The 13,655-nt window shown below is 41.0% G+C and overlaps 1 protein-coding gene across 3 annotated transcripts in view; it reads left to right on the top strand.

The window, feature by feature from the left end:
- LOC124116470 (tensin-4-like) overlaps window positions 1-13,655 on the top strand; it is a 181,005-nt gene that overhangs the window by 41,593 nt on the left and 125,757 nt on the right. For 2 of the 3 annotated variants that reach the window (XM_046477812.2, XM_046477813.2), the window contains exons 2-3: window positions 10,370-10,450; window positions 11,027-11,101. In XM_046477812.2, the coding sequence (XP_046333768.2) occupies window positions 10,370-10,450; window positions 11,027-11,101 (156 nt within the window). Of the gene's footprint in view, window positions 1-5,333; window positions 5,410-10,369; window positions 10,451-11,026; window positions 11,102-13,655 lie in introns of those variants that run through there. The other variant, XM_046477814.2, reaches the window with a different exon arrangement.

Raw genomic sequence — 13,655 nt, 5'->3', positions numbered from 1 at the left:
GCATTACAACCCATCACATCACATCACATCACATCACATCACATCACATCACATCACATCACATCACATCACATCACATCACATCACATCACATCACATCACATCACATCACATCACATCACATCACATCACATCACAGTCCATACTCGGTTCCAGTGCTACACACTAACATCTTCGGAACATGCTAATCATGTTTCAACAAAAAATAACAATGAATTGACTAATATTTGGTGAACAAACAGAAATTGTTCACCGAATTATATGCTCACATTTTTTTCTATTTTACTCTCCTTTTAAAAAAAGCTGCACCCTTGCTTGTACTATTTAGACACTGTTTTCTCCAAGTACCACAGACTGTTTGCATGCAGCAGTGTAAACCAGTTAGAATTGACTTCATTGGAATTTGCTATCATAAAATGAATGCACTTCATAATATTTACTATCCTGAGTTGTATGATTGTATTTCAAAACCACTGACCTTTCAACATATTCTCTGATTAACAAAGAATGTACGTCAAAACCGGGACCATCCAACAAAGGATTGCATAGGATCTATTTATAGATTTATTTGACACTGGGGCGTCATCTGTGTCGTAGCAGGTAATTGATGGTCGCCATAAATCTGAGAAGTTGGGCAATCTTATTTCATATGTATACTTTTCCTTCACTACTAGAGCCAGGAGCCAGATGCTGCGCTCTTTGCATATGGTTATCCCTAGTATTTCCATGAGGTAATCAGACTTGAGTTTGTCTGAGGACATTTACTGTGCAGGAAGAAGGGGCAATCATCACGCTGTGTTCCCTCTCACCACTAAACACTGGAGATTCAACTTTTAGTTGACATTAAAACATTTTCATTGTTGATAGGAGACTCGGAAAAATATGTCCTTAATGTCTTTTTTGCTGTTTCCATAGTTACAGTGCTTTTATTCACTAGATGATCTTGATGCTGGTTGTCAAAAAGTCTCTCAGGAGAAAATGGTTGATATGCAAGGAAATGTCTCACTGATAAAAATTTTGAATATGTCAGTTCAGTTTGAGCCATTTGCGTATTTTATCCATAATTACAAAATTGGGGTATAGAATTTTTGCATCCTTGATGGAGCCTTATGAAGGGGATGTGGTCTTCTAATGAGTGGTATAAGGAGAACTGATTATTGATCGTACTTGATCATGTTTGACTGGCTGATTATGTTAGTGTCTATATTACTCAACGCTCATCCGCCATTACATGCCGCACCGTCTGGACGCACACGAGGCTGACAGACAATCTTGTGGCGAGCTCCCGTAATTCTTTCCTCAATTAAGTAATTTGACAAAGTGCGTCTCTTAGAAGTTTGTGTGGCGAGTTTGCCGGCTTGTCTAGTTTTGTAAATTGTATTTCAAAAACAATCCTATTTAGTGACATTTCCTTCAAAGTCAGCTTGGCCAATGTATTAAATTGGGTTGTTCACAAGGATTCTAAACAATTAGGTTTTATGTTGAAAAATATTTCCTTGTCCTCTGAAATTACATTTAATAAAGATAAAAGATAATTTGATTAGAAACTGAAACCTAACCTTGCTCCTTTGTTGTGTGTGTTTTTGTGTGTGTGTGCGTGCGTGCGTGCGTGTATGTGTGTGTATGAGGTATGTGTTTTTGTGAGGTGTTAGTGTTTGTGTGTGAGGTGTAGTGTGTGTGAAGTATGTGTGAGGTGTGTGTGTTTGTGAGGTGTTAGTGTTTGTGTGTGAGGTGTGTGTACCCATATTCTTATCTGGAATCCCCACACGGAGACAAGCGTATGTTGCTGGGGACCCATATTCTTATCTGGAATCCCCACACGGAGACAAGCGTATGTTGCTGGGGACCCATATTCTTATCTGGAATCCCCACACGGAGACAAGCGTATGTTGCTGGGGACCCATATTCTTATCTGGAATCCCCACACGGAGACAAGCGTATGTTGCTGGGGACCTACATTCTTATCTGGAATCCCCACACGGAGACAAGCGTATGTTGCTGGGGACCCATATTCTTATCTGGAATCCCCACACGGAGACAAGCTTATGTTGCTGGGAACCCACATTCTTATCTGGAATCCCCACACGGAGACAAGCGTATGTTGCTGGGGACCCACATTCTTATCTGGAATCCCCACACGGAGACAAGCGTATGTTGCTGGGGACCCACATTCTTATCTGGAATCCCCACACGGAGACAAGCGTATGTTGCTGGGGACCAACATTCTTATCTGGAATCCCCACACGGAGACAAGCGTATGTTGCAGGGGACCCACATTCTTATCTGGAATCCCCACACGGAGACAAGCGTATGTTGCTGGGGACCTACATTCTTATCTGGAATCCCCACACGGAGACAAGCGTATGTTGCTGGGGACCAACATTCTTATCTGGAATCCACACATGGAGACAAGCGTATGTTGCTGGGGACCCACATTCTTATCTGGAATCCCCACACGGAGACAAGCGTATGTTGCTGGGGACCAACATTCTTATCTGGAATCCACACACGGAGACAAGCGTATGTTGCTGGGGACCTATGTTAGAACACCTTCCAGACATTGTGGGAAGATCTGAGCACCGAAAGGTGTTCATCATTCTTTGTGCAAGTGGGTCCTGGTTGCCAGCGAAGGGCCAGAATATGGCTGAGTGTGGCATTAAGCAGAAATATAAGTATGAATATACTGCCACACTTCATTGGAGAAATTGTTTGTTCAGCTGGGATGGGTTACAATCAGATAATTTACAACAAGACAAGTTCAGCACTAAACACATGAGTAGTACTTTTTTATGTGGGTAAACCTTTCTCAGGTTTAGACATGGACGTGATGTTTTATGTGGTATCAGTTACAGTAACAAGGCTCTTTAACATGTTGACAACATAAGGTAACTTTGACATACAAAAAGGATTGTTTTATCAAATTGTTTCATCATCATAATCAAGGGACGGGTAGTACCATATTGGACGTAATAGGCGCCCCGCTGTAATAAGCGCCCACAGCAATATTTGCTATTATGTTGGCTAGTGAACAATCCAAGTAGTACCCCTTCCGATTGATCAATGTACACTTATTTATTTGTTTATAATACACACTCGTGTGTTATATGTACCCTTATTTATGGGCAATTAAATTCTGGAAAATGTATCTGTCGTGTATAATATGCACAGACTTTTCATTTTGTATCATTTCAGGCTATCAGCATAAACCTCGAAATTTACGATCTTTCAACTCTGTTTTTTTAATAAGAGCCCCTTATTTCTAATTTTGAGAACGCCCTGGGAGCTTATTACGTCGAACACGGTATAAATAAATGATTGTTACCATGCCTGCCTATTCAAACAATCAAAGCTGAAGAGGCAAACAATTAGGTATATCAGAGTTGCTTCCCTTGAACTGTGAAGACGGTGACAGGCATGTTTATAGGGAGCTGATTTGTTATGGGGCTCTTAATGTTTATCGATGAGAGAACTATTAAGATAAGATGCCCTCTAAAGTATGTTACTTGACAAATGCTTGTTCATTTTATTCAGGACTTGTATGATCAACATTACAAAGTAGTTATCTAAAGCCAAACATGCATCATATATTGACTTCAAAATGGACAGATTAAAGATGCCTTGCTGAAGATTATGTCCATGATAATCATTACCCCTTATCTTCCCAAGATTGTCATTATTAGGGGGGGGGGGGGGGGGGGATAAAACTCTTAATAAGATGTATTTTCTCAGGGGATCTCAATGATAAATGACTGGTCCCTTACTCCCTTAGCAAAGCAGTAGATATAAGAACATATCACACACTTTGTTCACCGACTGATTGATCAATGTTGATATTAATGATGATGGATCAGTGTTTATTGATTGTTGTTACCATTGCTAGGTAGTCTGGTGAATACTTTCTCCAGATATATACCTAATCAATGGAAATGTGTTAAGAAATCAGGTTAATATACTTCAGTTCTATTTTCGTACCCAGGAGAGCCATATAAAGGATTGGCATAATAGATGTATTAAAGAAAATATTATTCAAAACCATCCTTGGTTATTGAGATGAAGGAGTAGAAGTGAATGACCAACCAGTACAGATTCTATTGCATTGAAGTTTGGCAGACTCGTGTACATGTGAAGCTTAATGGTGCGATATTGTTAAGTGATGAAGCGGAGCTTTAATGATGATGTTTACGACTATTACAAAGGTCAGTGGTACCTGTAGTTTTGTTTACCTGAAGTGAGTCTATGGGTGTCAACAGGGAAACTAATTATATGTTTGTATGATAAGAAGTTGTCAAATTGGGAAAGAAAAAAAATTCTATAATCGACAGTTGCGAAAAGCACAGAATGTTGGGAAATCGAACCCGGGTCGATGCAGCTTTAAACAGCTGGCTTTATTACTGCTTGGCATGTTAGTCTCTGACAAGAAGTTAAGAAGTTTAATTAGTTTAAAGAAAAGCTAATGAGAACAAACATTAAATGTTAGTTTAAAAGCAATTAATATTTGTATATTCACTTTTTTTTATTGAAATTTTGTTTTGGGGCAAATGTTAGTAATTCAATTGCAATGGTAATGACAATTTGTGTGAAAAGTATCCAAACTTTATTTGCTTCATGGACAGTTGTTAAAATGTCAGTGCAGATTTATCATGGATGGCACTGTCCTCTCAGATTGTTGGGTGTTTAGCACAGATATCCCATGCCCTTTGAACTCTTCCAATAAATTCTGGCTTCAAATATGTTGCTGCAAAGAGAACAATAGAAATTGAAAGGTAACAATGTTTCCCCTTTGTAGCCAGTTCACAATGGTGTATATATATAATCCAGTCTTTGTGATGTCATGACGCCCTCGTCAAGACAACAGAAGGTGGGAGATATAAGGTGTGTTCACATCAACAATGCTTTCGAGGAATTTCACGTGGTGTTTTATCTTCTTGTTTGCAATAAAACTTTGACATCATCAAATTTGATTTATTCTAATGTAGGACCACTGTAAGGCGATGGCAATTTTATGTGGAGTTGTCACCAATAAACGACCACTTCTGCCAGGTTTAAATGTGAAATCTGTTATAACTATGTCAATATCGGTTGTCAGGGGAGACAAATATTTGATTTAGTGGAGGTTGTTTTGAGATGCAGGTGAAGAGCGAGCTGTCTGTGCTGTAAACCCACCATCATCCACACCTGTCCGGAGTTAAGTTGCTAAGTCAGTCCGGTGCTAGAACAGACGAACTATCAAACATTATTGAGCTGGAACACTGCATTCCTCACACCAGGTCGTGGAATGAGAGACGGTGGTGTTAGTTGTGTCATTGGCATGGGGGTTGATGGGTCCGAGGGGTCGGAGGGGGACATGGCGACTATGTGGATAGTACTTGATCTCTAATGAGGAGAATACACAACATATCACCTGTGAAGGTAAAGGTCAAGATTGTTTGATTAACTCGTTGTTGTGTCGTTTGTAAGGAAATTATTTGAAGTATGTTGAGGATGATGATGTGAAGATTTGATGTTACTTATTGTGGGTAGTAGTTGAACGGGATCATTTTTTTGAGTTGCTTGAATGTTATTGTTTTTTGTGTTTGTAAACATTTCTGAGTATACATGACTCAGGTTTGCTGATGCAATGTTAATTTAGTTACGTATGAAAGATTTATTAGATTTTGGCTGAATAATTCATGAAACATTGCAGTTTGTGATGTTGCTATTTTCTGAGTATGTTTTGTTGAGTTATTGCCAAAGTATCTTAACTCTTTTAGGAGGATTTGTGTGATGAGAGTTTATTTCATGAAAATCATATGTTTAAATATTTGAATGTGGTCAGCAATTCTCTGTTTAGACAGGATCCTGTGGTTTGAGAACGTTATTTACAAATCTATGTAGCTTTGGTAACAATAGTTTGCTGTAAATAATATTTCGATGTTTTGGTCGACACCTAGTTTGAAATTGTGTGAAATCGGGAACTTGAAATTTATAATTTGTAATTTATGCATATTAAGAATTAAACTTGGAATTATGCAGCAAGCAGTCTTCAGTGTGTTTATACTGGGTGTAATCAGTGCCCAGCATGAATTTCAGGCACTTTCTGTTTAGTTTACATTGACATTGGCACAAAGGGCAGCACCCATGACAATGCAGGCGCATCACCTGCCTTAAAAGGGGCGGTCAGGTAGCCGAGTGGTTAAAGCGTTCGCCTCTCATGTCGAAGACCCGGGTTCGATTCCCGACATGGGTGCAATGTGTGAAGTCCATATTATTATTAAGTGTCTCCTGCTGTGATATTGCTGGAATATTGCTATAAGCGGCGTAAAACCTCACTCACTCACCTGCCTAAAAGCCAAGGGAGACACGGGTGGCCCAGTCTTCTGGAGCACCGCATGTTGCTGTGAACCTTATGATTGTGTGTGCAAAGCTCAGTTTTCTAGGTTTGTGAGCACCATACCCGTGCTTGTGGGTTTCACCAAAGTGATTAACATCTGAGACCTGCATCACTTTGAGCTGACACACCAAGCTATGACTGGAATACTGTTTAAAGCGGCATTACGACCAACTCACTCATTCAAGCAGATGAAAGCACAAAACAGAATGAATGTGTGTTGTATCTGAATGAAAATCCTAAATATTGTTGAGAAAGACAATGTTGCAGAATTAGGCCCAAATTGTGTACCACTTAATTCACTAATATTTGGAAAGAGTGTCTACCCTGAGGGTGGAAGGTTGGTGGATTGAAATCCCTGGCCGTGTCATACCAAAAGACATTTAAAGATGGTACTTGTTGTTACCCTGCCTGACATTCAGGGAATAAAATATGGACTGGTCGGAGTGGAGTCAGTATAATATGTCTTGAGTGGGGTATTCATGTTGAACAGTATCTATCTCAGGCCATTTGGTGCACAGTTCTTCGGAATCATTAGGATCATACTATTGATAAGTGAAGATGAAACACGGTTACCCTGATAGACTGGTTCGTCATGCCGAAGACCCGGGTTCGATTCCCGACATGGGTACAATGTGTGTGTCCCCCGCCATGATATTGCTGGAATATTGCTAAAAGCAGCGTAAAACCATGCTCGCTCGCCCACCCACCCTCACTCACCCACTCACTCACTCACTCACTCACCCACTCACCCACTCACTCACTCACTCACTCACTCACTCACCCATCCACCCACTCACTCACTCACTCACTCACTCACTCACTCACTCACTCACTCACTCACTCACTCACTCACTCACTCACTGGTATCTAAAGTCGGACATATTTTTGCATCTATGATGGCTGCTTCTTCTGCTTGTCATGCATTGGTATGAGTTGCCTGTCAGATCATGCTGTTTCTATGTCTGGAGTATTTATTGCAATGCCACTTTGTCAACAAATTGATTATGGTTCTTGGCTCGGGTAATTTTTATGATAAATAAATATTTAACTGAAACAGTTTTTTGAGACGTGGACAAGTTTGTATTTAATGTTGGTGACATGTTGACATGTTTATGCATGTGGGCCTAACTGCACTGTTTACTTTGTCTTTCCCCCATGCATCAAATTATTGATTCACTCTGGTTACAGAAGGGAACGTGATTCATTTTTCGCAGCCCTAATTCAAATATAGGCAAATATAGGCAAACCTTTGAGAAGGACAAAAGCTAGTTGCTCTGGTAGAAATCTGTAAAAAAATGTCATGAAGATATATCATGATTTTCGCAAAGTTTTAAGGACATTCTTGCAGCGTTAGAAATTGGCACTAGTCCTCTAGTCCTTGCCAAACGGCCCAATAGTTAAGGTATCACAAGAACTAGTAGAAATCTGACATTTTTTAGGGTTTCGCTGTTCTTGTATTCCATCGCCAAAATTGAGCAATATCTTCAGGACATTTTGGATGACAGTCAGTCAATATCCAGAACATATGTGGATGAATGGATTGGTTATAATGCCACTTTGATCAGTATATATATCAGTTATATCACAGCGGGTCACATGATGCAGGTCCCTGACTTTTACCACTTTGGTGATGACATACAGTAGACTAAGGTTATAATGATGTCAAAGGGACCAAGACCGCTCCGTGGTCTAGTGCTAGAGTGTCCGCACGGAGAGTGGAAGGTCTGGGGTTTGATCCCCGGCCACGTCATACCAAAAGACATTAAAAGATGGTACTTGCTGATACCCTGTCTGGCGCATGGCATAAGGGGCTAAAACAAGGACTGGTCGGCCCGGAGCCAGTATACTGTGCCTGAGTGGGGTATTCATGTTAAACTGCAACATGGTATCTCAGTGTGCTAGCACTATAAATCGGCATCAGTCCGGACTAGTACAAGCAGCCACACACACGCACACACACACATGCATGCACGTCGCTATATAGGTGCAATAATCTTGGACGCGACGTTTCACCTCACCTCACATAGCCGCAGTTTGTTATAAGCATATATACAGCACATATACAGCAAATGGCCGGAACCAAAAAGTAAGTTCGTTATAAACGTAGTTCACTGTACCTGGAACCTTCCCCCCCCACCCACCCCCGCTGCAACCACAATTAGGTTAGTGGGATATGAAACTAAACAGGTTGTGTCTCTCACTGTCAGTCAATTGGGCTGTCTTGGCCATCATTACTCTCAGAGCACAGCTCAAAATATGTTTGGATTCCTTAGGTTAGAACTGCTCCCCAGAAACCTATGCGGGTCGTTATTGTTAACCAGTCAGGTGGTCAGACTCGTTGATTTGGTTGAGTGTGTGTCATCGTCATCGTTGCTCATAATATCAATCACTGGATTGCCTGGTCCAGACTTGATTATTTACAAGCCGTGAAGATCCAGGGTAGAATCGGTCTTCAGCAACCCATGTTTGCCGTAAAAGGTGACTATGCTTGTCGTAAGAGGCGACTAAAGGGATTGGGTAGTCAGGCTCGCTGACTTGGTTGAAGCACCCCATCGATCCCAATTGCGTGGATCAATGCTCATGATATCAATCACTGGATTGTCTGATCCAGCCTCGATTATTTACAGACTGACGTCATATAGCTGGAATATTGCAGAATGCGGCGTAAAACAACAAACAAACAAGATCTGGAAGTTTTCCATCCCACAAAATCAGGGTTTCAGGGTTCAAGGCAACAGATAACAGCACTTATGATTTCTGAAAATAAACATCATCTCCATTGTGGATCTGTTAACCATGACAAAACGAAATGGAGTGTTGATGTTGGTGCACAGCTTCTGATATGCTAGGAGGCGGTCGGGTAGGCTAGTGGTTAAAGCAATCGCTCGTCACGCCGAAGACCCGGGTTCGATTCCCAACATGGGTACAATGTATGAAGCCCATTTCTGGTGTCCCCCGCTGTGATATTGCTGGAATATTGCTAAAAGCAGTGTAAAACCATACTCACTAACTCACTCACTCTGATATGCTATATTTTCACAAACCTTATGCAGTTCTACTGTCATGTGTGATTTTCTTTCTGAAAATGTCTTTGACCTTGTCAACATTTTCACATTAGGTTTTATTTGTATTTTTGGGGGTACATCTCAAAAGTTGAGTTTTGTATCTGCCCCCAGACTCTTGAACTGCTCCCCAAGTATGGCCAACTTTAAAAAAATGAATTCATGCATGTGTTACCTCGTTAAGAATGGATAATCACTGGCCCACACTTGTAAGACCAGGCAGCAGCTTGCTCCTGATCACCTGTGTGTAGGAGACAGTTCTGTTCTAAATCATGGCGGAAGATAATCTCGGACAAAAACTTTTTCAAAAGACTGGATGATATATTGAAAAATCTACCAATGAGCATGTAAATTTATGCCATGTCAGCAATCTTTGATCTCTTGGCAGTGTGGTTCTACTTAATCACTCTAGTCAGAATATATATAGTCTAAAATAAGCCCCATGAAACCACTATATTCATTGAAGTTAGATTTTGCAAAGAATTGTTGTAGTCAACACTCAAAGTGTGATGGAGTTTTTCAGACATAAAAAGTGCCAAAGAAGTACGAGACGACGGCTAATGGGTGAACAGCATCACCCTCATCAACATTTGCCTGGCTTTAAGTCGCTGGCTAATTTTTTTTTGGTCACCAAACATCCTGTTTCACAATGAAACTCCCAGAAAAAATGGCAGTGGCTGGGCTACGACTGGGGGAGCTGCTACGTCTGATTGTTTGAGAGTAATGCTTTAAAGATAACACAAGCTACATGGCTAGCTAGTTTATCCAGGGGCACTGTTTGTTTGGTGACTCTGGTCGACGACGCTCTACGGTGCAACCAACGTTGTGCAAACTGCCCGCATACTCCATTCTGTGGATGTAGTATGCATTTTCACTTGTATGCTATCGCTGTGGTTGTTTTCTAGACGCTCAGTGTCACGATTTTCCCTCTTTTCAGTACATTGGGTCGTTTTCGGTGAACGGGAGTGATCAGGCTTCGAGAGTGGACTATGTTCAGGGCCAGCTCGAGGGAATGAGAGTGAGTATTGATATATGTATTTCTGTCAAATCATGTCTTTATCAATGAGTTTCATGACGACTAGACAGTCGTCGTATACTGAATTCACCATGTCATGACCAGCTTCCTGACGAGACAGTCTTGGTTTGAAGCAGGAAATGTGGATTAGCACCATTATACATGAACAGATTGTTATCGCAACGTTGGAATGTTTATTTTGTTGTTTCTTGAACAAGTTGTTTGTGGTGCAAGTTCTCATTATTTATCAAATTCAGTGATAGATAAAAAAAATGTTCTTACACACTTGTGATGTGGACACATAATCTTTGAGTTTGGACTGTCTTGATTTGCTTGATGTCACTTCATATGGACGACCAATTAGTTGTCAATAAATAATAATTTAGCTGATATAATTCTAAAGATTATATTTCTTTTTGATAGTCAATCATGTTAATGATGATTACAATTTATATTAAATGACTAATTTTACAACCCATTCGATATTATCCCATATGTCGTAATTGTCTTAGATTTCATTAAGGTTTTCGTCTTTGTTTACATTTCTACCACTGATGGTGATTGTTTTGCTTGTTTCAGCATGTGACCAAGAGCAAGAGAGTCCTTCTCGTCATTTCCCTGTCTGGACTGAAAGTCTGCAGCTGTGATGGGGAGGTAACTACTTAATGTCTTGGCCCGTGAAGATCCGTGTAGAATAGGTCTTCAGCAACCCATGCTTGTCTCCCTGTGAAGATCCGTGTAGAATAGGTCTTCAGCAACCCATGCTTGTCTCCCTGTGAAGATCCGTGTAGAATAGGTCTTCAGCAACCCATGCTTGTCTCCCCGTGAAGATCCGGGGTAGAATAGGTCTTCAGCAACCCATGCTTGTCTCCCCATGAAGATCCGTGTAGAATAGGTCTTCAGCAACCCATGCTTGTCTCCCTGTGAAGATCCGGGGTAGAATAGGTCTTCAGCAACCCATGCTTGTTTCCCTGTGAAGATCCATGTAGAATAGGTCTTCAGCAACCCATGCTTGTCTCCCCGTGAAGATCCGGGGTAGAATAGGTCTTCAGCAACCCATGCTTGTCTTCCCCGTGAAGATTCGGGTTAGGATAGGTCTTCAGCAACCCTTGCTTGTCTCCCCGTGAAGATCCGTGGTAGAATAGGTCTTCAGCAACCCATGCTTGTCTCCCTGTGAAGATCTGGGTTAGGATAGGTCTTCAGTAACCCATGCTTGTCTCCCCGTGAAGATCCGGGTTAGGATAGGTCTTAAGTAACCCATGCTTGTCTCCCTGTGAAGATCCGGGTTAGGATAGGTCTTCAGTAACCCATGCTTGTCTCCCCGTGAAGATCCGGGTTAGGAAAGGTCTTCAGTAATCCATGCTTGTCGTAAGAGCCACCAACGGGATAGGGTGGTCAGACTCGCTGACTTGGTTGATGCATGTCATCATATCCCAATTGCTTAGATCAATGCTCATAATGTCAATCACTGGATTGTCTGGTCCAGACTCAATTATATACAGACTGATGCCATATAGCTAGAATATTGCTGAGTGCGGCATTAAACAACAAACAAACAAAACCTACTTTCTGTCTCCAGAGAAACCCTGTGGGGGTGGTTGTTGTATGAAATGTATGGTCTAGGGTCTGTAAGGGCCTGGCCCTGGTACCTCCTGCTTGTATTAAAGAGCCAGTCAGAGTGGGAAAGGTTGATATTTGCTTATGTCTTCAGTCACTGGTATCTCTGGTCCAGACTTGCCGCTATGAGCCTGTGATATAATTCAATATTGTAGTCTGCAACGTCAGTTATGAGCTACAATTGGTGTTAACATGAAGAAACATTTCAGAAACAGAAATAGGGTCTTTATTTATACACTGCCAGCTTATTGAGAGACACCAACTGAAAGGGACAACACTTTTTATCTAACCAGTTTAAAGTACTTGTGCTGAGGGCACACACACTTTACTTTAAGGGAAAGTAAGACTTCAAATCATTGATTCATCAGTATTACGCAGTTAGGTTAGACATTAAATTCTCTTCAGTTGTCAAAACTGAACCCAGAGGCCAGGAAGCTGTAATGCTAATAGGGTTCTATGACGCCCAGCCAGAGAACAGATGCATTTCCTGATATCATCAGCATCTTTAGACCAGATTATTTTCGTTCACAGATTTATGGCCCCAAAATTCAGGTCCTGAGGCTGAGAAATTAAAGAAAAAATAAATACAATTTCAAATATTCTGTTTCCATCTCCACACAATGTAATGAAGGGAGGGAAATTATGTTAAAAATATTAAGCCTGGCCTAAGGGTATTAATCAGTCCATGTGTCAAGGTAGAGTCCTTTGTAACATTGTTGTACTTCTTACTATAGTTTAGACCATACTTTAAACTCGGGATCTATGTGTAGAAGTGCTTTTAGGGTTGAACTTCAGGAACGTAGGCTTGGATCTGTTTAAACTTGTTGAGTTTTAAAAAGGAGAGATTGTTTCAAAAGATAAAAGGGTTCAGCAGGTAGAAATTGTGAGTAAGTGGAGGTCGCGGTTCCGTGTGACTTTGTTCACTGGAGTGTGATGCAAGTATTTCATTCACAAGTCCGTGAGAGGAAATATTTGGAGCATGAAAGTGCACCGTGCCTCAGTAGAAGCTGCCTAGTCTAGACCTGTACAGGGTATGTGTGGGGACTTCTCTCCACGGGATTAAGGGAGGAAGGGTTGCCCAGACAAGGTAGGGTTTCTTGTCTTCATGGCAAAGTTTAAAAGGTTAAATATAATAGGGTGAAGGTAAATTTAGCCTCTTGTTGAAAACCAGAGTCTAGTTAAATTCTATTCAGTCCAGAAAGCTATGTTAAAAAAAAGTCCATGATAACAGTAATAGGTACGTGAGATGTACAAGATGTTGAGAGCCAAGTTCTGGTCAGTAGACTCAAATTTTGCATAGATATGTGCTGTATTTAATTGAAAAGATGGTTATTTTGAACTAACAGTCTGCAGCAATAGCCACTAGACTAAAGCCCAACAAATAAGGTGTGACTGATAATGTTTAATGATAGTGAGTATGGTTTTAAGCAGCTTTTAGCAATATTCTAGCAATATCACAGCAGGGGACACCAGAAATGGGCTTCACACATTGTACCCATGTCGGGAATCGAACCTGGGTCTTTGGCGTGACGAACGAACGCTTTAACCACCAGGCTACCCGACCGCCCCTGTTTAATGATAGGATGCACAA

Source organism: Haliotis rufescens, unplaced genomic scaffold (genome assembly GCF_023055435.1).
Source record: "Haliotis rufescens isolate VD_foot unplaced genomic scaffold, xgHalRufe1.0.p SCAF_42, whole genome shotgun sequence".
In the NCBI taxonomy this organism is placed as follows: Eukaryota; Metazoa; Mollusca; class Gastropoda; order Lepetellida; family Haliotidae; genus Haliotis; species Haliotis rufescens.
Note: the sequence above shows the minus strand (reverse complement) of the source record. Positions and strands in the feature narration are given on the sequence as shown.